The sequence below is a fragment of the Barbatula barbatula genome, assembly GCF_947034865.1.
Source record: "Barbatula barbatula genome assembly, chromosome: 2".
Classification (NCBI taxonomy): Eukaryota; Metazoa; Chordata; class Actinopteri; order Cypriniformes; family Nemacheilidae; genus Barbatula; species Barbatula barbatula.
Window position 1 is genome coordinate 18,127,974 of NC_136767.1, and position 24,229 is coordinate 18,152,202.

At 38.8% G+C, this 24,229-nt stretch overlaps 2 protein-coding genes across 3 annotated transcripts; both read right to left on the minus strand.

Annotated features, from left to right (window-relative positions):
* Window positions 1-1,129: 1,129 nt before the first annotated feature.
* On the minus strand, window positions 1,130-15,782 carry lmo4a (LIM domain only 4a). 2 transcript variants are annotated; one of them, XM_079451100.1, is made up of 6 exons: window positions 15,386-15,432; window positions 14,353-14,412; window positions 10,929-11,174; window positions 6,708-6,804; window positions 3,921-4,079; window positions 1,408-3,549 (listed from the first exon to the last, which is right to left on the minus strand). In XM_079451100.1, the coding sequence occupies exons 3-6, from the start codon at window positions 11,165-11,167 to the stop codon at window positions 3,541-3,543; spliced, it is 504 nt and encodes a 167-aa protein (XP_079307226.1). In that variant the 5' UTR covers window positions 11,168-11,174; window positions 14,353-14,412; window positions 15,386-15,432; the 3' UTR covers window positions 1,408-3,540. The 2 variants fall into 2 exon arrangements, with proteins under 2 accessions (XP_079307225.1, XP_079307226.1); XM_079451099.1 differs by lacking the exon at window positions 14,353-14,412 and having other exon boundaries at window positions 1,130-3,549; window positions 15,386-15,782.
* Window positions 15,783-17,672: 1,890 nt separating this feature from the next.
* ccn1l1 (cellular communication network factor 1, like 1) lies at window positions 17,673-21,977 on the minus strand. The gene is made up of 5 exons (XM_079450992.1): window positions 21,705-21,977; window positions 20,896-21,109; window positions 20,402-20,749; window positions 19,387-19,589; window positions 17,673-19,292 (listed from the first exon to the last, which is right to left on the minus strand). Exons 1-5 carry the CDS (start codon window positions 21,777-21,779, stop codon window positions 18,981-18,983), a joined length of 1,152 nt encoding a protein of 383 aa, XP_079307118.1. The 5' UTR covers window positions 21,780-21,977; the 3' UTR covers window positions 17,673-18,980.
* Window positions 21,978-24,229: the final 2,252 nt, after the last annotated feature.

Consider the following 24,229-nt stretch of genomic DNA (forward strand, 5'->3'; position numbering starts at 1 on the left):
ACGGTTTATTAAAGCAATAAGCCCCAAGAAGCAGTGGGTTACACTTGGGGGTGCTAAGGCGCATTAGGCATGACACGAAGCAGAGACAGTTTTAGAACTGACCATTTTATAATTGTCAACTATATAGCAAAATGTGTGTTTTATCTTACATGCAAATGTTATGGATAAAACCAAACTTTAATACACGAAGCCCCAGATCTCCACCAGCTACAGCACGAATAATACTAACCATGTTTGTTGTTTGTTTATTCATACAAAAGAAATGTATCTGCATCACATAAAATGTTCACAGAATCAAATTTTCTAATTTAAACTAAATCTTTTGGCTTAAATTTTTGCGGATACATTTTTTTCTTAGTTTTCCGTGACCTAGAATAGCAGTTCTGGCCTACTACCACAATTTGATGGTTGGTGATGCTGCACAGATGTCTACGGCCTCCCTCGCAATCAGATAAAATATATCCCTTCTTCATCTGTTCTGCTGTTTCTTCATCTTCACACAACACGAGGTGAGGAAACAATGTAATTACACCAATTTGCATGTGTTAATTGGATTAATTAGTGAATTGACGAAAGGAGAAAAAGTCTGCACTTGTGTCCTCATAGACAAGGGCTTCTCTAAATCAGTGCACTTAAAAATAAAGTTTTCTCCTTCGTTTACAAGTTGGCAAAGATGTGTGGTAGAGCTCTGATTTGAGAAACCGTTAATTGGCTTTTGAATATGTCAAACTAATTAGAAATGCACAGTTGACGCATGATTGGGTTGAATGCAAAGAGATCCTTGAATGGCCAAGGGAGTTTTTATTTTATTTTCTGAGATTCCCTAACCCCTCCCTTCGCTTATCAAGATTTGAAGATAATTGCAATTAAGATCATTTGCATAAGTTAATGAATTTCCTTGCTGCTTTTCTTAACGATGTCAGGCCACAGAATATTTATGGCACACCAACGTCTCAGTAAACGGACTCAGTGTGTTAATGTGAATGTGCTTAGAGGTTAAAAATGCTATATTAGGTTAAAAATTGGATTTGACCAATTTTCACTGGAAGTTGTAAAATGCGTATAACAACGTATAGTAAGGAATATACTATTTAAATTGAATTAATGTTGCTGGCCCTTGACATTGAGTGGTCAATAACTGTGGTTTATTGACAATAAGGTACAGCTATAATCTCTTTAACAAACTACATTTAATATCACTGGGAAGCACTTTTCTGTATGACATGTCTATTAAAGAGCATTTTTTTCTAGTCACTGTGAACAAAACATCTTTAAAAAAGCAGCTTTACACAATCACAAAGCACATTATAGCTTTAATTATAGCTTCATATAAATATGTATGATCTCCTTCGTGGGTTTGGGTACAAGCTGCTTTTGTGTTAATGAGTTCTTTAGGTTTTTTTTATTGTATTGTTATTGTACGTCTCACACCGCACACATTTATATGAATAGCCATGTGATAAAATAATCAATCTTGCTTTATATACAGTGCACTGTTAAAAAAGTATTTTCCTCCACACATTATACATTCATTCCAGTGCCTTAGAGCCGGTCCTCTAATGATGAAACCCAACGCAATGCACTGCAAAATTTAAATACAGGTGAAACAGCTGTAGAAAAATAAGGAAAATGCCTTCATATTAATGCAGTATAGTGTGTACATTCTAACCTCTTATGATCAAGCTATCCTCTAGCTCAGCTGTTTTTAATATGTTAATAGTGTTATCTGGTAGTTATTTAGATCTGGCACTGATAATATTCATAACATCTTCATTTCCCTACATCTCTATTTAACGCCATTGAACATTACACAGTAATGAGTATTCACAGTATTTAGAAATTAAACCAAGGACTGTTGTGATCTGTCTGATCTAACCTCTGGACTCTCACAAACACACACAATCCTTCAATTTCAAAATCACAGCTGGCTTTTACACCCCCACTCGTCTGCACGCTATACATAGGTAATGAGGTATGGCTGCCTTAAAAATATATATTTTAGGGAAAAGGGCAAACTTTTTTTTATAAATCGTAAAAGTAAATTGGAAAGGAACACCTTGTGATTGCAGGCCAAAGGTAGTTGAAAAAAGAGAGATTGGTTTAATTAGCTAATTAAACAAACAAGATGAGGGAATTTACTGCCAAAAAGCAATTACAGAAAAGCCATAAGAAAACTTCTCATACCCCCACAAATCAGATTTAAAGGAAGTTATGCCTGTTGAGAGGAGGGGCCAGATGAAAGCAAAAGGCGGGAATGGATCTGGGTTTTTTGCGCACAGTTAACGCAGATGCATGAGACCTCCCCTAAGCGAGACCCACAGACTGAAATCAAGGCGGGAGGACGAGAAAGTGCCAGCTCAAATGCCTTTCATTACTCTGTGTAATGATGCAGACGCAGTGGTTTGTGTTGAAATCTGCAGGGTAATGAACCATATTTTGGCTAAGAACTATTAGAGAGCCGTCTCTCCCTCCCAGCGAACGTCCAACACACGGAGCCAAAACCAACAACTGCTGATGCGCGGTGCTGTATAGACATCAAGACTGTATTTGGGATGGTTATAGTTATTTAATTAAGTACTTTTTTCATTTACAGATATCTTATAACATTTTGAATATCCTTTGTTTAAACGGAGGATACAAGGAAACAGACCAACCATTTAACACGGTACAACAGTAGATGAAAGAAATATATACAATTTTAACCAACCCCACCCCACTTTTCCCAGCAAAACTCTTGGCAGACACTGAATACCCGTCTCTATTAGAGAATATGTATACAGATGTATAATTTATCTACCTAATCGTTGAACAAAAAAAACATGCCGTTTCCTCTACAGACTATGGTGCTTTCAATAAGAACGCTTCGTACGTCAATAACTGGAGTAGACAAACAATACATGTTCACATATCTGTATTGTGCATGTGTATGATTATTTGCTAACAGGAGGTGACTGGCAAAAGAGGGAAAACTGGACATTTAATGGTTTGCGGCAACAGGAATTTATAAAAAACAATAAACTTGCACTTTAAGTGAAAAGAGCTTGTAAACAAAACAAAACCATCACTCGAACGAACCCTGAAACACTAAACAGTAATCAGCTATTGAGTGATATGCGTCATCATCCATACCATCATCCACCAGTCCGTTGTATTGGGTATCGTCCATCGTTTTCTTGAAGGGAAAACAAACTTCTTGAAGAAAATTAAACCACACCCCATCTTTAAGAACTGCTCATCGATAGAGTCTAAGGCTTTTGGGTTATGCAGTACCAGCCATAACCAAGCAGGCTGTATGGGTGTGTGTATGATCGTTTTCGTTGATTTAATTTTCCTTAGTTTAAGGTGATTGTCTCGCAAGTGACTTATAGTCCTTGCGTAGTTTTGTTTTCTTTTGAGGTGGCTGGATGCATAAAGTGGGGTGGAAGATCTTGGGTGTTGGGGACATTTACAATAACAGAATGAAGGGCAGTTGAGACACAGGGGTCAATGAGACAACAAGATGAAGAGAAGGCACGCTGCAAATTATAAATCCACGTTTCCTCAGCACACCTGTGTAGAAAAGATCAAGCAGTCGATAAGTTTCTTTGTAACTAGACATGATGCAAAATACTCAGCTGTGTCAAAATAAACTTTTATATTATAGGCTTTTTAAACAAATATTTGTTGTATCACAACACAAGTGACCAGTGTTGAAAGCATTGTAAATGGCTTTTTTGTCAATTCTAACTAACAACCACAGCATGACGTCTGGTCAACTGTTATACTTAAATGTGGTTGTCCAAAATTTTGCTCCAACTAGCTTTATATTAAATATGAAGAATGTTCTGATTGGATGTGATTTTGTCAAGTCACATTTCTAAACAAAAACAGCTTTTTAATTGCAGTTCATAGTGTTACGGTATAAAGAGTTAAGGTTTTACCTTTTGGTCAGGAAGGAGGGCGTTGCTCTGCAGGGGCGTCAGGTGACTACTGAGCAAAGCGCCACCCGGTCGGTCATGCTCACAAAAGATGGTGCCATTAACGTAGTGAAAGCGGTCCCCAGGCACCAAGCGATTTCGACATGTGGCACAAGTGAAACACTGTGGAGAGAAGCAACGTTTGTTAAACTGAAGGGAATGCAAGAGTGGCCACAACTAAAGGTTTTAGCACTGTAAAATGTTTCCAAAACGCATCTGTCAGATGCAAGATAATCTCGATTCTAGTATTCTGAAATTGCATAGAAGGTACAGTAATACACCAATATTTAAAAATTCCTATTTATATAAAGACAACCCTTCAATATGCTTTAAATTAGTTTTTAACTACTGGAAGAAGGGAAAAGAGAGACAAAGAGATGTTCATGTATGGTACATTTGCATTGTTCGAAAACCTATTACATGCCAAGCTCAGATTTCTTCAAATACTCACAAATGAGAAATTTTGTCGGGATGCAGTTACCCAATTTTGCAAACTTATGCAAAGGTGGACCACTAGGGAACCTAAACAGATCCACTCAGCTTAATCAGGGAATGGTTTCCTTTTTCAATCAAATATTATTAAGGCAGGTTGACACCTACACCACTATAATTAGGAAGGAAAGTGTGGTGTAGTTGGGGAAACGGTTAGTTGATGAGTTTCGGTAGGCATTCTCTTGAGAATATCCTGCTATCCCTGATCAACAAACGTAAGACACGAACTGTCACAATTCAAAACGAAAGACATTTCCATAAAAGCAGGTTTGTTCGGGACTTCACAGATAGTGCTCTACTAACCAAACACAGAGAGGCATTAACGCGAATACACTTGGGTCCCAAATAATTTTGAACGTCTCTTTGAGCACTTTTACAGTTATGTTTTCACGTGAGCCTGGTTCGACACGACACTATTACAAACTGTTCTCGGTTGTCTAACCGTCCTGAATCGTGCTAATGAAAGCACGCAGAGGCGTTATGGTGTTACCAAGGCCGCGCATGCGCATTTGTATTTACATTCAAAGAAATTCCGTTATCGGCCCTGTGGTGTAAAATTAAACCATTTACGTACCGGCTGGCATGGATCAGAAGCAATGAGAACGATTTGGCGCGATGGTGGAAAAGCGCTCACTGACTTCTCTTCTGGAGTATTTAGGTAAGATAAATTATCATATTTTCATATTGGAGATATGAATATAATGTGGTTTGAAGTCATTGTTTTGCAAGGCAGAGTTGTGTTTCGAGTCATTGCACAATTCTAACTATGATGACACACATAAAAACTTATGTTGAGCAATTCCTACTGGCGTTTCTCAGTAAAAAATATGCCTATGTCAAAAGGAATTAGGTAATGGCTCTTTACCAATGAAGTGCTCATGTTTGGAACGGACTCAGATGTGGTTCCTGTGCTAGTAACTGTATGAAATCTCCATAAGCAAATAATGAGTTATTCTCAACAATATTCTAATGGGGTACATTTATTTCTTAATAGTTTAGAATCACTAGGCTAATTGTGCTTCCTGCTACCACCATTTATTTACACAAGCTGTTTGTTTTGGTTTTAGTGCCCGATTCACTAAAAGATGTTTAATCATGCAAACACCTAAGAGAAAATCAATGAAATAGCGCAATGTTACCATTCACAGAACTCGGCACTATTTGCCTGGAATGAAGACACATCTATAAAAGGATGTAGATGTAGTTGCACTCATAAGAAAATAATTATTTCATTTACATTTTTTACAGTGCATCGCCCATTCAGTGCACTTAGGTAGGTGATAAGTGACAACAACAAAAGATAATATAACCAAATGCACTATAACCAATCATAGAAAGCCCCGCCTTCCAATAGACAATCCAATCGTCAATCGATAAAGTGAGGCGCTAGCCAGCCTGTGCGTATGTGCAGTAGCTGAAGCAACCTTGAAAAAGGTGATTTTTAACGCAATTTAAGCTTAGCAAACCAAAGTTATGATTTAGTCCATATCAAATATCCACCTACCACCATTCAAAGAGATAGGACTGTTGACTTGCTATGACGTAAATAACTTCCCAGATGCCTTGCAAACAATGCCGTTTTTCACTAAAATACAGCTTTATACGCAATACAGTGGCTCACCCATATACTATGATTTGTATTGCTGATTATTATTAAATATAACATGTTTGCTTTTTATTGCATTTCCATTTATTTTGTTGGTTGCTTTATTTGTTTTTCTCAAATTGTTTTTTTATTACTCAACACCATATGCCTAAACTTAGACAAATGGATTTCCCTAAACATTAACTGTCAATTATATTAAATTGTGTAATATATTAGAAACATAGTTGAATAATATATTGTTAATATATCACAATATATGAATGTTACATGTGCTACTTTTTATATATCGGTTCCATTAAATGGAAATATATTGGATAGTAATATAATGGTGTATATATATTTCATGATTTTTATTATGTGCCATATATCATTATTGATCACACTATGTTTGTCACTGGGTTTTGCAAATATCTAACCAAGTATTAAAAAGTCCTTGTTAACTTTGACAACAGTATGCAGTCATTATTTAAAGAGTACATTGTTTTTTCAATTTCCTGAAAATCAGCAACATTTGGACATACACGGTTTCAGAAGGACACCACGATATTGCATTACATGTTATAGTATATTCCCATATATATTTGTTTGTACAGGTATTTTCCCTCTAAAAAGACTGAACTGTGTGACTGTGTGCGGAGACTCTGGTTCTTTACCTTTAGATGGTAGACATTACCCTGAGCCCGCATCACCATCTCACTGGCAGGGATTGACTGTCCACATGCACTGCAAGCACCACTGTGACCAAACAATCTGCAGAAAAAACACATATAACAGAATCTGAGTGAAAAGAAGCTGTCATGATCAACATTTAAAACGCATCTAAGAAAATATGTTTAAGTGACACACGAAAAATAAACAACAACGGCATACAAAACACTTTTTGAAAGTAAAAATCCTACTGGTTATTCTGTAGTCTACTACTTTCAAATCCATACATGACGAAAACAGTTTGTATGTCTAAACAATAGCACTTTTCAACGGGTTTGTGTGTGTTTTTAAGGAACCTTACATGGCCCCGGATGTCATGGCACCAAAGCCCCTCTAGTTCTGTGACTGTGGCCTATTAGCTAATCTGGAATGGGGCAATGGGTGGGGGGTGTGGATACAGAAGCCTCTGATCCACCCTTGGCTCCTAATTAGGGTGCACTTGATCACTCTGCTGTCTGAGCCTGAGGTTGTTTTGGGCAATTTTAGGAGAACACTCAAATGAGTTTAAGTCTCGCTCTTGATGAGCTGAAGGAAAAAAACTATCGGCCGTATAAATGTACGGCAGCACACAAACACACACACACTACGTGAATGCACGTCACGCAACATACATTCCCCCCACTCGCACAAGTGCACATAAACAACTTGTTTATATTCAGAACACCCGCAGTCACCTTGTCACATTGTCGTTCAGCAGGAAACATTTCCTCCGCTTGCTCTCCAGGGTCTTTATTGTGATGGTAACCAGACCAGTTTGGCAGCTAATTCTCACCACTTTCTCCCCTTCCGTACCGCTCAGACCCCTCCCCCCTCCCCTTCGCTATCACTGTCCTAGCACTGAATGCTCGCAGTAATGAATTTTTGATCTTAATCCAAACAGTAATTTAATAAGAGAAGGCAGAAAGGAGCCCTGTTCTCCCTAATTAATGCACCCTGCTTTTATCAGACCTCAGGCTGCACGCTGTGTCATTTGGTAATGAAGCTCTGCCCTTTTGATTGGCTGTATTATACATATTTAATACACTGCGGATCTCGCTGCACCTCACAGGCTTAAAGGAAATAGCCACAAGACCACCCTTGACATGTATGATGTGTTTGGCGAATTAAAGTGTTATGGGAAGTTATTGCATAGTTTCACTGTTTAGGAGGCCTGAACTAGAGAGAAATATTGTTGGGGATTATCGTGTACTGGTTGTCAGACAAAGCAGGTGGAGACTCACCAAAAGTGAACAGTAAAAAAGAATACAATGCTAAAAGCTTGTCAGTTGCTATAAAGTAACCGTTCACAACATTATCTTGTTTCCTAGATTTGTGGTAACTAAGGCCAAGGAGTAAAATGACACAAAATGCAGAGTGCACACGATTGCATTTGGCATCTATGCTGACTGCAAAACTGAGGTGCTGACAATGACTTTCTCAAAATCCATTTAGTGTGTACAGACTTAAGGTTTATAAAAATGCATCTCTGCCTGCTTATATTTCTGTAGTCAAATAAATCTTGTTAAAGGTGCAGTAAGCCATTTCTGAGAAACGCTGTTGATATTTTAAATCAACACCCAAACAATCACCCTACCCAAAGGTAAACCAACCCTGCCTTCAGTGTTCCTCCCTCAAAATAATGAACTCTCACTCCTTCTCCCCCATAATAAGTGTATATGGCCCTATTGCTGACTGGCTATGAGAGTTGTTGTGGTGTTTGAGTCCGCTTATAATTTTTTTCCTATGGTGTGACGGCACAAATTTGGTTGAAAACTAACTATGGAGATAAATCTCTCTTATGCCATTTTATATAAAAAATGTACATTGATAATTTGTAATATTAACAGTTTGTTTTCTAAGCTTTGCAATGTCACACAACGCATGTACGATTTATTCATCAACTATCCAAATGATGGTTGGGCAATGTCTACCAAATTGGCATTGGACGATGTCTACACTTAAACATTGCGATGGATGATGACATCACCCTGCAGCGTTATAAAGTGAGGCATAAGCTGCTCAAAATACATTCTTTATACAGTGCGAGCTGGGCAGTTATAAATTCAAGAGTGGGTCATCTGTATAACGCGTGCTTCACAGTTATAAAGGGGCTTGATTGTATTGTTATTCTGCAGGGTTTTTCATACATAGAACAATTGTGGAGGCGGCCAGCTCTATCAAATTCCGTGCTGCGTCAGTCTCTCGCCAAAACGTTATTTTCCTCAAATTATTATGTTTTAATTTGCAAAGTGTTTGGTTATGCCACTTAAAGATACGTGCGTGTGTGTACAAGATAAGGATGGCACCAACTCCGCCTCATTTTGAGACAGGAAAAACCCTGTTCTGATTTTATATTCAATAAATAAGTTATACGGTGAGGCGCGTCTTCTATAAACAACACGAACAGTTCTCTTTTTAATAGAGCAAGATCCAAAGTCATAAAGTCAGGCCAGTCTGATCTGTACAGTGTAAGCTTATATGCTCCTTAGGTTTGTTCATATTTGCCTTGTCAATAACCGTGATATTAAAAACCAGGATTATTGATACTGCGTCATTTGTACACGCATGTTAATATTGTAAATTCTAAACTTTTTTTTAGCACAAAGGTTATAATAAACTCTCTCTCTCTCCGCCACACTACACTCGTATTATGAGTGCAATTCGTTGGCTAAAAAAAGAGAAGACAAACAAAAGTAAAGATTCATGAAATAGTGAATTTCATGTTGTTTATTTATAATATATACATATTGCAATAATATTGTTGACTTGAATTATTTTATGCACGATAACACTAGTGGAAAACTGGGGACAGCCCTATTTTCAACACACACACAGACCGGACCTAAGAAAATTTTTGTTTGGGTGTTGATTTTGATTTTCAAAAATGTCTCTCAGAAATTGCTTACCCCACCTTTAAACGACAATGATTGTTGCCATGCATATATTCATTTTGAATGGTGTTACCATGGTTATCACGTCATCTTTACAATTGCATTACTGCTATATTCCCTACATGCACATTTAAACACAGTGTGCGTGTGGTCTTATGTAACTATTCTGTGTCACTAGTGGATGTTTTATATGCCATGGCAGGACTGCGCAGTTTCTATGCAAATGCGCTGCGTTTATATGCCTGTGAGCCTTGAGAGCTGGTATGCCTGGCACTTCCAAAGCAATCACGGGCAAAATAACATCTGCTTGGCAATGCCAATACTCCGACATCCTTGGTTGAGGTCCAAACAGAGCAGTGTGGGTTTAACAGGCAACAATGCCGTGCCGCCACGGTCCGATGCACCGCCGCACATATCCAAACAAGCAGAGGTCAATTTCAAAGTCTCTGCGATTATAAACAAATCTAATCTCTTCACCTCTGGAAACTTTGCCTCAAAATACACAACAGGAAAAAGAGGCAAAATTCAATCAAAGAGGTATGTAATCATCATACAGGCATACAAACAATCATAAACCTCAGCTAAACCCAGCATTAAAATAAACCAAAGACTTTGAAGTTTTGTAAAACGAGGAGGTTACGGACCGGTTGATGTGTAAACCGGTCAAAATGTATGACAAAATGACAAATCTGAGCACAGCTCTATTTTGATCACCAGCGATGTGGTTAAACTGTGCTTGTTACTGCCTGGTTGAAATAGCCATCAAAAACAGGCCAAAAGGTCCAGTCGGCACATTAAAGATTTGTGGGGAATCTTTTAGGAACATGGCTGCTCCAGATGCCATGTTACACACACCCACGCACTTCCTCGTGTAGTTTTCTTGTTCACGCCGTAACACATTTTAGAATGTAGGCTTGGATAAGACTGATGTCTAATGACAGACATGGTTTTACCGTATATTAAGCCTTGCAAAATGTTCTGTCTGCTCAAAATGTACTTGAAATGAGTAGATTTGATTCACTCATTTACATTTGTGCTCATCTTGAAATTACAATTTAGGCCAAAATTTATTTCAAACACATACAGTTAAATAAACCTATGATAGTTCTTCTAAATTTGCAAAGGGGGACCAATAAAACTAATGGATATTACTAAATGTGATTTTTTTTGCAGTTTGCTGATTTGTTGCCTCTCAAATCCAAAGATTTATTGTGCCCTTATGGAACACGCAACTGATACTGTAAAAGCATTGTTAAATCTGTTGTACAGTTTGCTCAATTTAATTTCTTGTCGTACCTGATATAATCGTTCCTGCAGAGGATCATGCCTCCTTTGCTGAAGCAGGTGCTGCCGATCTCTCCCAGCTGAGCCTGACAGCATGAACACTTCAGACAGCGTGTGTGCCAGTACCGATCCATGGAGAAGAGCAGGAAGCGATCCGAGATCCGCCCCCCGCAACCTGCACAGGAGCGCACCACACCGCCACTACCTCCCGTTACCGCCACGGCAGAAGTTTCCACACGGCTGTTCACCATCGCCTGCCTGCAGAGAAGAGCGGAGAAGCTTATAAATCATAAGGTCCAATTGTTATCCAAAGTTTACTTAACTTCATAAATCTGATTTATATCACAATTATCCTGAGAACGTTTTTTTGCAGAATAACAGGACAGAGGTATTTTCCAGCTCGTATGGCAACTGTAGTGGTTTAAGTACCAATTTTAGGAGCGGTAACCTACATGATGGACTTCCTGATTACTTGATGCATTTCTTGGCAGAGTCTCACAACAGATGCACATAACCTCAGTCCGGAAAACAGTCTTCTCTTAGCAAAATAGAACCAGGTGGAATTGAAAGTAATGAATAATTGATAAAGCCATTAAGATAAACAGCCCACAATCATCATAGTTTTGCAAATGTGATATTTTAAAAAAGATAATCGTTCGAAGATGTGTTAAAATGTAACTTATCATAATGAAATAGACTGCAGTTTAGTATTTTCGTGAACAATATGGTATTACAAAAAGCTACTTTAGAAAAGTTATAAATGTTGTGCTGTTTTTTCTTCTAAAAAAATATACTAATGCTATGGAAATAATGTAGCCCACTGTTAATACTTTTAAATCTGCATTGGCCTATATCAACAGCCAATTTCCAGAACATTTAATGTAAATATGACTAGAGATTAAGTCCAGCTGGAAGCAGTATACCTCAAACCGGACCCACTTGGACAGAAACTAATGTCTTTTTCCTTTAACCGCAATCTCAAAGTGGAAATCTTGGTCCAAAAAATAATCACTTTCAAATAAGAGCGTGAATCCGCTAAATGTACGTTAAAGACGTAGGCTAGACCTAAAAACCTGACCTTGTTTTTTGCTTCATTTTGAAAACGTTATACTTGCTAGTTCACTGTTGAAGTGCTTTGCAATTGGGAGCTTTAAACCAGCAGAGCCCAACCCCAACACCAACCATCATTACGGTTGTTTGTTTTTATTAAAATTGTAATTGATTTGTGATTTCAATCAGTCATTGAAGTTTTACTCATGTTGAGAGTATTTCCTTTGTGCTATACTGGTCACCATCCGTTTCTCTAAAAGCAAGAACTATTTCCACTCTCGATAAACAAAAGCCTTATGCAGTCGGACCACTAACCATCCTTTCCACACACAAATCAATGCAGTCTAAGGACATTTAGCTAGACCTACACATTACCTTTACTACCAATCTAAAACAAGCATCCTGACTGTGGTTTACTAAGATAAAAAAACTCAACTAAGCAAATAACCTTCTATTCAAGGCAAAACAAAAATGCGAACATTAGAAAACGCTTGCATGCTTTGCTTCTAAAAATAACTTTGCGTCTCCAATTTGTTTTGCAAATAGCTAGCTTCTCGGCTGCATTCAGAGAACCTCAGCAAAATCCCAGGAGTACCAGACGGTGAACTTTTCCTTCTTCTGGAGGGGCAGCAGCATGAGGAAAAGGAAAGCGTGGCTTTGGACATCTGGCGGAGGCCGTATCACTTGTTATTTCCTCCCTCTGTTGTTCTGAAGCAGAGTTCAGTTGGCAGCAGACTGGAGACGGAGGCCAGGTTAAAGGTCACAACTCAGCCCTGTTGATTGGTAAGGTCGACCAGGGGTCAGCGACAACTGGACAGCAACAGGAAGGTTTTTGTGCCTTTGAGAAGGCATGCTTTCCTTGAGGTCCTATCTGTCTTCCGAGCCTTGTGCCAGACATGAGATACAAGCCAACCCACGTTTCTCACAAACAGGCGCATGAACATATGAGGTGCTTTACATTACAACACGCATACACCATTCAATGTGCAAATATGCAATTTTAAATGTTCTACAGAAAGAAAATACTCATATGAAGATAATATTCTAACACTCAGTTTGGAAACCAATAAAATCATGAAGCCATCTGAACTTTCTGCATGAGACCTTACACATGCCTGTGGTTTACACCCCCCTCGCCTTACCTGATAAAACTGGCTAAACAGGTCGAATTCAACGCTCGGTGCTGCATAAGCATTTCCTCCACAAAGAGAGTGACACTTTGAGAATCCAACATGAACCTACATGCCTGAATTCCTATTGGAGAATTTGCCAGCCACTGATTTTAACCAATTTCTGACACCCTTGGCCTTGCACTTTGTCATGTAGTTAAGCATATTTTTAAGACTTAAATTAACTATAAACCTGAAATTGCATTAAATGCAAAGGGACCAGCTGTATATGAGATAATAAATCTGAGCCAAACCTAAATTTATTCAGCTCTACAACACAAACAGATTTTGCCTCGGGACTTTTCTCCTTAACTGACACAGGTAACAAGCACAGAGCATTGTCATTCCCGCACACTACTCTTAAAGCAGGTTGCCAAATAACTTGCTACCAGTAATTTCATGAAAATGCAAATCCCTCATTTTTTAATCATCCATTCCTGCAGACCCGAGAGTGAGAGAGACAATGCCACCGAATGGGACCCTGAGGGAATATCACACGCTTAGGTGCTTGGCTGTTTCAATACAGAACAATTACATTATCCCTCTAATAAATTAGGTAAGTTAATCCTTCACTGGCAACAACCTTCTTCAAGCTATGGGGCTTAATGTAGTGTCTTATCACAAGGTGTCAGAAGTTTGCGAAGCTACAGGCCTATATCTGTGAAAGTGTGCGCTGCATTTGTGACCGATTCTTAGGCAAGCAAAGTTTTTCAAAGGTCAGTGTGAAGTTGAAACAAGCAAATCTGTGCATATGGTCTGCGCATTTGTAAACACCTTGATGCATTACACTGACACATTCTGCAGACACTTTTATCCAAAGCATCAGTATGTGTGTAAATTAAATCCATGACTTTTGCACTCCTAAATAGTCTAGCAGTCTATCTACCCATAGATGTTAATATATCGCCATGCACTTAGTAAATGAGTGATGAATGTTATAATAGCCTGCAGACTCGGTTTTTTTGTCTTACTGACAAAGATGTGCCATCTCTAATGCGGCTAATGGAGCAACATTACTGAAACATTTAGAAACGTGCACTTTGATAGTCCAAGTATGGATAGTTTGAAGCGAGGAGCATACTTCTCCCTCTCTCGTTATTGCAATGCTGTCACCAGAAAGGTCAGAGAGAGGGAGGCTCGTTCAGTTCCACTCGACTAACGGACTGATTGATGAAATAAGAGGCAAAAACAGGAGCTAATGAAGAGAAACACAATACCGTCGCTGTCCGAGCGCAGACTGATGGATTGGTGTCGGCTTGACGGAGCAAGTGATGGGTCTACGCCAAGAGACAAATCGCATATCATCCATTATCAAGCTAATGGTGTAAAGACCTAAAACACACACTATGGTGTTTATCATGATGCGCCTCTTCTGTAAGCGAGCGCAAACATCGTGCCAAAGTGAGAACCACGTCATGTAATATTTGAAAGCGATTTAACGAGTTAATTCGTAATCGGTTAAAAGAACAAACTGCGCACAGAGCTGGAGCGAGTCGCTCGTAATTAAAATAAATGAGCATAACACCATGGTTCACAGCCTCTAAAAATAGTAGCGAGTCCAGTGAGCAAATGACCGAACCCTGGTTGGCACCAGCGCAGATTAGCAGTATATCCTTCTCTTTTAATAATGCGCTCTGGGGCCGTATAACTACACGCTTCGCCGTTTCATTAAAACGGGTCTCTTTTTAATTAACACTCCGCGCACAACTCCCCATTGTGCACAATTCTCCGCTCCGGTGACAACACGCTTCAAGACTGTGCGTCTCATAACACTGGTTACGCAGAAAGCTTTTAGTACGCGCATTTCAACTAAACTCACTTGTTTAAATTGGCAGCTCACTACGATTTCACATACAGGCGTCAAGTGCGAATTATTGTGCGGGGAAGCAAATCATGTAAAGTTTGGGTAGCCGTTAAAGACACAAATTACTTTGTTGTATAGTTGTTAAGAGTTGAAGGTTTAAACTAACCTTACAGGATAGGACGATCCGGTAAGTTAACTTACTAAAGGGTTAGCGTAGTGTAAATTGCTTTGGATAAAGGTGTTTGGTAAATGACAAACAGTTACGCGGTGAAATAAAATGCTTTCTAGTTGTCTGAACACGCACGGAGTAAAAGGAAACTTAAAACGAGAAGACGCGAGAATTTGTGTTAAATTACCATGGAAACGTGCATCGTAGAGACAACGGAGCACTTCCGTATAAAATAGTTAAGATCTGTGTGATTTAATATTCGCTTTGTGTCACTCACCGTTATTGATTGAATGTAGTATGGATGAAGAGGCTGTAGATTGACCCTCAAAGTTATCGTGCGCTATGAAATATCGAGAGATTATCTGTCCGCTGTGTTTTGTATTCGTCCACCCGAAAATCTTTGAGGAAAACGCGCTCCTAATAATCCGGTGTCGAGTTTCCCGACAAACTTCAAACCCGTTGCTCTTGCTAGAAACGCTCCAGCACAAACGACAAAAGCATGCTAGTGTTTCATTTTCGCAGCGTATTCCTACAACTTCTAGATAATACACTTCTTCTCCTTGTGCCTAAAACCATCTACGAACACCAATCTTTCACACTTTACTTCACGCTTAAATTACACATGATGGAGCAGGGAGAATGATTTAAAGTCACTCCTCCGGTGACGTATCATAGGTGCAGCCCCCGCAGCCAATCGACGGCGAGGGGGCGTGGCATTTGACAGGATGATGGATGGTTGTTTGGGCAACTCTAAACTATTTTAAACTAATTTAAATCGCCTATAATCACCACGCCCGAGTTATGCTGAAAGGATTTAACAGCCGTCTTTAGCCGCGACGTTAAAACCTGCTGACGACAGGCGTTGTGTGAACAGTTGTATTAATTATTCACCTATACACCAACGGACGGTCCTTTGTATAGTATCAGTCAATAAATAAACCTTTAATGGACACAACAACAAACGGTAGAAATAACAGATGTGCTCACACGAGAGGGTAGGAGGAAAAGGCAGCTGTTAAATTGAATGCTGCCACGTGCTCTTACCTTAAATATGCTGCGTCTCTCGGCACTATCGAAGCTGCGAACATCTGGCCAAGATGGAAAGCCAATTACCTCTGGTGCAGTAAATCTTTATTTAACCAATGCAATACTGTCCAATTTGGCTTGATTTACCATTACACGTTTAAATGAACTGGCCTTGGCCTCTTTCTTCAGTCCGTGCTACCACTCGGAATTGCTGTGCCAGTGCTTAGAAAACACACCTGCGTTGCAGAAGCAATGCCATAACTGTTAATGGTAATATCATAATTTGGAAACTATTATACAGTCTTATAAATAACATTGTTCTATATGCTTCCCTGTTTTATCATTAGAGAAGTGTCGCTTAGAATAGCAGAAGAGTCGTGAAATTAAGTTTTATTTCTATGGCCTATGTTATAAAATTAACATTTAGAGTACATTTATTAAGATTGCAAACGTTTAACACTATGCATCAAGGCCCCAGGCTATGGCATTGAGAAGATGAATACAATGGATAATCAATTTTCGCAAACACAGCAGAACCAAAGGTTTAGTTTTTCACATATTGATGTCATCCTTTCTACCCAACGCAATATGGCCTAATATAAAACAGAACTGTTAGTGTATTCAAACTCAGAAAATTCGAGTCTTTGCCGCCATCTAGTGGAAGATTATGTGAAATGTTTTATTTGCTTTTAAACTGCATGGGTAAGTTTGGGTAAGCAGTATTTTTTCTTTGTGGAACAAATAGACGGTGAAACTATTCCCTTTACCTTTTAACCAGATTGAAGTGTTTTCTGTACTTATTTTGGACTTAATTAGTTGTTGCCATCAATGCTTACTAAGTCTTATTTTTACCGATTATGTTGTTTTAACCAACTTACACATGTCTTCAAAATCAAACAAAGATGCAATTACCTTGTTGGTAACATGCAGTATGTACAGTATTTAGAGGACAGTGGAAAGGTCAGAGATGGGTCATGAGAATATCTGCTGGTGTTCTATTCTGATGTAAGTCATTTGTTACAAAAGAAGGAGAGTCTGATTATATTCAAATATTCAAGCTCTGCATACAAAGACATCAAAGCAAGCTGTCCCTACATACACAGTGCCTTGGGGATCACCTGATCAGACAGGTCTTTGATGAGACACTGTGGAGTCCATGCCACTTTTACAAAGGTAAATGTTTCCACCTCCCTCCCCCCAACCCCCTGGAACCCAGCTCCCCGGTGTCTCCATTGTTTTATAGAAACCCAAACCTTTGCATAAGATAGAGAAAGGAAATGGATGGAAATACAGAAACCACAGAAGATGAACTGAGCACAGCAGTAAGGCTGAGAAATTATGTAAGCAAGGGAGAAAAATAAATAACAAAGAGGATGAGAAGAAGAAAGAAAAAACTGGAGATACTAATCAGAGAAAATCAGAGGACACTGGGGGATTAGTTTAGTTATCATCATGTATAGTCAATACATTGTTTTGATGCCCTCACGTTTCATTTACTGAAATTAAATTGACAGTTTTTAACAGGTAAGATTGTTGTTAATTAAATGTATTGTTTATTAAGAGTTATTGTGAGCTATCAGCAATAATAGCAGGAAGCGAAAAGCATGCGCACATATCATTTTTCTTTGACTTAGAATACAACAACTAAAAGTATGATTCTTTCAATACTGTCCTGACTGGTATCCAATGAGCAATGTCTAATTCAGTCATTTTGAATGAATTGAATCAGGTCTTTTAAAGAAGGAGACATCAAAAACATTCTGCAGCCTGAGAATTGGAGTAATGGGAGAAAATTCATAAAGATCATCCAGAATAAAAGCTGCTGTTCGGTTGTTTGAGCGTCTCACTAAATAAAGCTTCATTCATCCATGTTTTATACAAAGCAATTATATAATTTCCAATTGTGATGGAAGAGTGACCGAACAAGTAACTAAAGACTAGTACAGCGGGACAATAATCGTTTCCCCCCTTGTGCTTGAGCGCCACCAAGTGATGCTTTACTTTAACTTCAGCAGCTACAGGCACGTGAACAAAAGCGCCAATTATTTAAGGTTCTTTCTTCTTTGTGTGCATTTTTGATAAATCCTTTTTTGCATTCCATATAGATTTTATATTTAGAACTTTTTGTTTTCTTAAAAACTCCCAAAATGTAATCAACGAAAAGCAAAAACATCGCATATTATAAATAATTTGTCTCAGAATAAGCCTAAAAATGTGAATGAGTCAATGTTGACAAAATGTCAGATAGAACTTTCTGAAATTTTGGGCTGACAAAATGTGGGTTGCCATTACTGAGTCAGAGAGAGAGAGAGATGCCACTGCATGGTCTATTTTGCCATTAATCTGTATAATAATTTCATACACAGAGACGAAATTGTTATAGTTATACATTTTATCAAACAAAATCAAAGCCTGGATATGCCTAAAATCTCTATATTGCTTTTCACCTCAAAAAATTGAGGTTTAGATATCACACTTCACAAAAAATCTGTAAAGTTTGTATAAATAACACTCACATCAGCTATGTACAGTTGCATTGATACATATTTACAGTATATACAGTAAATCTGATTTTATAAAAAACAGTGAGTTGTGACGTCAATTTTGTTTTGATTCTGAATGTTAGCATACAAAATGATAAAACGATGTTTTCTCCCATTAAACCAAACAAGGTTTTGAGTCTTAATCATCTGTTTCATACATATTCATAAATCCTCTCTGTCACTTACAAAATACAAATCAATGATTGATGTGATATTATTAGTTTTGCACATATTACTGTTACGTGCGGTATTGTTTAACATTCGTAAAGATTTCTGGATATATGTAAATAAGTTCTTGAAATATCAGTGTGTGAATATATGTATATCATTTGGTAGATTGATCAGCTCTGTCTGTGAGAGCAAGCCATGTTGGTTGTTTCTTTGGCTGCAGTTGCAGCGCTGAATCCACATGAAATTACGGGTAAAATCCTCTTGATCTGGCCCCGGGCAATAAAAGTGTAGACGAACCGTACGCGTCACAGAGGGAGCGCAGAAACGACCGTCCGAGCAGGATCCACAAGAACGATGCCGGTAACGGCGAGCAGTGAAGCATCCTGCAAATGTGATCTGCATAGGTTTCTTTGGTCGTGTGGTCTTCTGACACTTCTTTCCTCTCTGAGAAATAAAGAGGGCGATGTTAACATAGGGCATGCCTCAAGGAAGCTCTTGTGCTCTTTAGCAGTGTGCGAAAGGAACTTTCTATTTTTACCTTAAGTGATGATGCAAGGTTGTCGCTACACTCTCGGATCTGACAAAGTCTAGTTTCGCTGACCAGCCGACATTCATCATTACTGTTGGTAACACGACTGGATATGCCCATTCCACAAGTGGTTGAGCATGGGGACCAGTCAGTGACCTGCAGGAAGCAGGTGGGTGGAAGGTTGACGTGGGACTTTGAAGATGTAATCCACTCTGAAGATACAATTGAGATTCATGAGACTTAATATAAAGTAAAGCAGCATTAAAATAAATGTATTGGCCAGTTATTGACCATCCCTGCTAAAAACGGTAACCATCGCAGAAATTTGAATGGATTTAAGGCCCACAATGGGAATTTATTGGTTTTAATGGAAACTATAATGATCTATTAAATTTTGCATCTCTGTTGGTAATGTGTTAGGTTCTTTTATTGGTGTGATTTTATATTGACCAACAGAACCCCATTAAAGGGAAAGTTTAGCCAAAAGAATAAAAATTCTGTCATTATTCAGTCAACCTCATGTCATTTATAACTCTTTCTTAAGTTTTTTTTAGAAATGTCTCTGTGGTCTCTATACAATGGTAGTCAATGGGGGCCAATGCTGTTTGTTTACCAGCTTCTTTAAAATAACTTATTTTGTATTCTGCAGAACATAAAAAGTCATACAGGTTTAAAATGACATGAGGGTGAGTCAATGAAGCACTCATTTTCATTTTTGGGTGAACAATCCCTTTAAAGGTCCAGTGTATGAAATGCGGCATCTAGCAGTGAGGTCGCGAATTGCAACCCTCCCTTTCGAAGCACTATGGTGGTTTTTGCTTCTTGCCGAAGGAGATAACTTATTTACGAAACACTCTCTGTAATTACACACTGCACCTTTAAATCATATTGTAATAAGGCACAAAACACAGTAGCCTGCATAAATGAATTTTTCATTGTTTTTATTCTAAACAGCTTATGATTCATAATAAATGAAAACCATTAGAATTTCTATTGTTCTTTAGAAGGGTTGTTATTCTGTTACCTTGATAGGCGACTCCTGCACTACTATCCCAAGTAGTAGACGGAGCAACAAGTAACTCGTTGCCGGTTAGGTCCGTGTGCTTACGCGGATGCGGGTCAGGCATCTGGTCCTCCTCATCGATGCGATTGTCATCATCGCACACCCACTCCTGACAGCAGCGGCCGGGCAGCTCTGTGAGGCGGTGACGGGAACAGCGCCGGTCAGGTAGAGACACGAGATGTGGACACAGCGGTATACAGCCGACTACACCATCGACACACGTGCACTGATGCTCGCAGGTCGGTTTAAAGTCTTCGCCGTGCTGATAGATACGCCCATCCAGCTCGCACGGACGACCCAGCGCTTCAGCTAGAAATTACGTTTACAGTTATCGCGAGAATAAAGATATCGCAAATATCATAAAGTCACAAAAAGTGTATACATTCACATAATATACTTTAGTGTTGTTCTGAACAGAAATTAAAGAGTTAAAATATGTTTTTTACTTCTCTTACCTCTGCACAATCCTCTCTGGGGGTCTCCTCCGGCCCCTAGGTGGCACCGCAGTCCTTTGATGTCGTCGCAGGGCTCAGTAGCGCCGCAGTCTTGGTTGAACTGTCTGGCACAGACCCGACAGCATCCACATGGGTCAAAAACCAGACTGACACCAGGAGGACACACGGGGGATAAGGATGGACATGAGCACTTGGGTGGACAGGCACCCTGAACCTTAGAAAAGGAAGAATGAATTTGGTCTGATGATAAAACACAACCAGTTTTTATTCGAGGTATGATTGGATCTTTTTCTCTTAAAATTATGAATTTGTAAAGTTTGAAATACCATATTTTTGTAATCAAGTAAACAATGTAAATGCAGTAAACTCATAAGCTTAAAATCATTATACATTCATGCTCTCTCTGTATTTGACCACATGCCAAAATAGCATTTGCTCTGCAAGCCAAAGCCTGACAAAAACCAGGCTAAAAAGCAAATCCATTGCCTTTCATCTCCAAACTAAATCACTTTGATGTTGAACATTAGCTTATCGTTTGAAAACTGACCTCGTGATTAAGCTACTTTTAGTCAAGTGCATATTGCAACAGGAAGGAAAAGGGACTAAGCACTAACAAAAGATAAAATGTCTTCTACTAGATTCCATAATTATGTATACATTTTTTATTCCTCTATAGAAAAAAATCGTACTGTATACTAGCAAAGAGAGTAGATACCAAAAACAGGTGGCAATAATATTGAAAGCCAGCAGAAATGACAAATAGAGAAAGCAGTCAGGTTCACATCCCAAAAAGCACCGAACAAACTCACCTCTACAGCAGCCCATGACAGCAGCACCAGTGTGAATACATTTCCTGGCCTCAGAATGGACCTCAAAGGTGACATTTTATCCAAGACTGAGAGGAATGTATATGAGCACTTTGGTTGATTTACAAAGTAGCTTTTCAGCTGTGGTGTTTCAAAAACGGTTTAAAAAAGTTATCTCTGTTGTCCAAAAGCTCAGTCTTATATGTTTTCCTGCAATCTTCACTTTTATCTGTTCTGAATTGTTGAATGCATGAAACCGTAAAGCTCAGCTCCACTTGATTCCCTTAGTGGCTGCCGATTTTATAGACAAGCTGTGCACAGCCCCCTCTGACATCACACACACACAAAAGTTGGCAAGCCTATTTAGACATACACACAAAAACTTTTCAGGGAAAAATAAAACATCCTTTCCAGTTAAATCAGTTGGAGGAATTAATGGGTAAAATAAATATCTGAAGATATTTCTGTGACATAGCTAAAATACTGCTTATTATTTTTAAAGAGACAGATAGTCATTGCAAGTTGTTTATTTAAGTTTTCGGGAAACATGGTCTGTTAAGAAACACAGGAAAGGTACAATCCAGCAGATTTTGGTCTGAGGAGAGTTTAGTGGTACACACATACACACACAACACACATATTGAGTAATCCCTCTCACCTCCCCTGCAGACAGCACTGGCGGTATGTCAGACGGCATTCGCCCTCACCGCAGAGTTGGTGAGACATCACACACACATGGCACATAGCTGCCATCCTGCTCTCTGACGTACTGCAAGAGAGAAGGGAAGGAAGAGGGGGAAATCATTTGCATGTAAGCTCAATAGGTGCGGAAATCTCACTGTCTGATGCTTTCTCATTTATTTATTTGAGCCAGATTCAGGTTGTATGTGAACTATATGAGAATGAAGAAGTGAATTGTAGAGCAGACTGCCATTGTGCCATTGGATGGTTCATAGTTAAATTCTTATGACTTAGTTCACAGCATATCCAGCAAATGGCTGGAATGACTGATAACAGAATTCAATTTGAACACACAAGTGCAGGGGGACACTTCTACTCTTTTTTTCAAACCTTAAATATTTTCGGGGTTACTGTCAAACAGCTGGCACCACTGAAAACTTACTGGGTGGTGTGATATATGCTGGTGTTTGAATCATTTGCCATTTCTGGGTGTTTACGGAACAGCGGGCAAATTCCCTTATTATCTTTATGTCATCATATAACAATTGATGCCAAAATTAAATGTTTATAATGGGGCCACATTTATGTCACCATAATATAAAAAAACATGTAAATGCACTCAAATTGTAATGCTGTGAGGTTTAGTGCTGTCCTATAATGGAATACCATGGGTTGTGTAGTAATAGATCCTTTATGAAAGCATGGGTGAATGTATTAACACCCTTTTCCTAAAGGAATAGTTCACCTTCAAAATGAAAATTCTGTCTTTATTTACACGCCCTCTTGTCATTTCAAACCTGTATGACTTTCTTTCTTCTGCAGAACACAAAAGGAGATGTTATTCAAAAGTCAAAAGTTGAAAGAGTAGGTCTGGGACACATTTTGCACTTTTGACTGCATTTTAAAGTGACATCACCCACTTTTAAAGTAAACACAGTGCTCTAGACTGTGACTAAAACGGTGGCAAATGCAATTATTTTTAATAAAGAGCGAGGTCAAATTTAACAGGGTCGCGTCGAGTGCAAAGAACAGATTTTTAGCCCGCCAAAGATTTTATTTAACATTTGATGTGATTTATGAATGGTGATTGACCCGCTTGTGATATGTGCAAGAAAAGGGCGAGCAGAGAGCTTGTGCACTCTCTCTGTCTCCAAACTAAAGTTTGACTTAATTCTGTGTTGTGCTGAGTGAACAGCATAAAAGCATCGCGGGACAGTCCTGCATATGCTTTTAAAACAATCTCGTGGAACATTGTGATGTCATATTCCGTTCATTCTGCGCAGCGCTAAATGAAGCCGAACATGTCAGTTCCCTCAAACGTTATCAAACGCGAGGTCGGAAGACAGAATCAATGTTTCATGTGATGCATTCGGAGAATATTTTTACATGAACTACTACTGGGTGTGAATGTGTTCAAAAAAATGTTGTCCGTCAATAATAAACAGCGTCAATGTCGCGACCTAATGACTTATTTGAACCGATTCATTTTGTCAAAACAACTCATATGTCAAACCCTGAACTCATGAGACTGACTGTCTGAACCCATCCAATCAGTGACTCAAAGCACATCAGAACACAAGCCTGTAAGATTAGTAAGATTTAGTATTTAAAGTTTATTTAAAACAATATGTATTATATAAAGTACCTATATAATAATTTAGTTCTGATTTGCTTTTGAGTTTTATGCTATATCTTATTTAAGCATTGGGCTGGTGGTAAGAGAGTTGGGCTTGTGATCAGGAGGTTGCCGGTTCTAATCTCAGTGCCAGCAGGTCATGATTGAAGTGCCCTTGAGCAAGGCACCTTATCCCTGATTGCTCTGCAGTAATGTGCCACTGTATAAAACT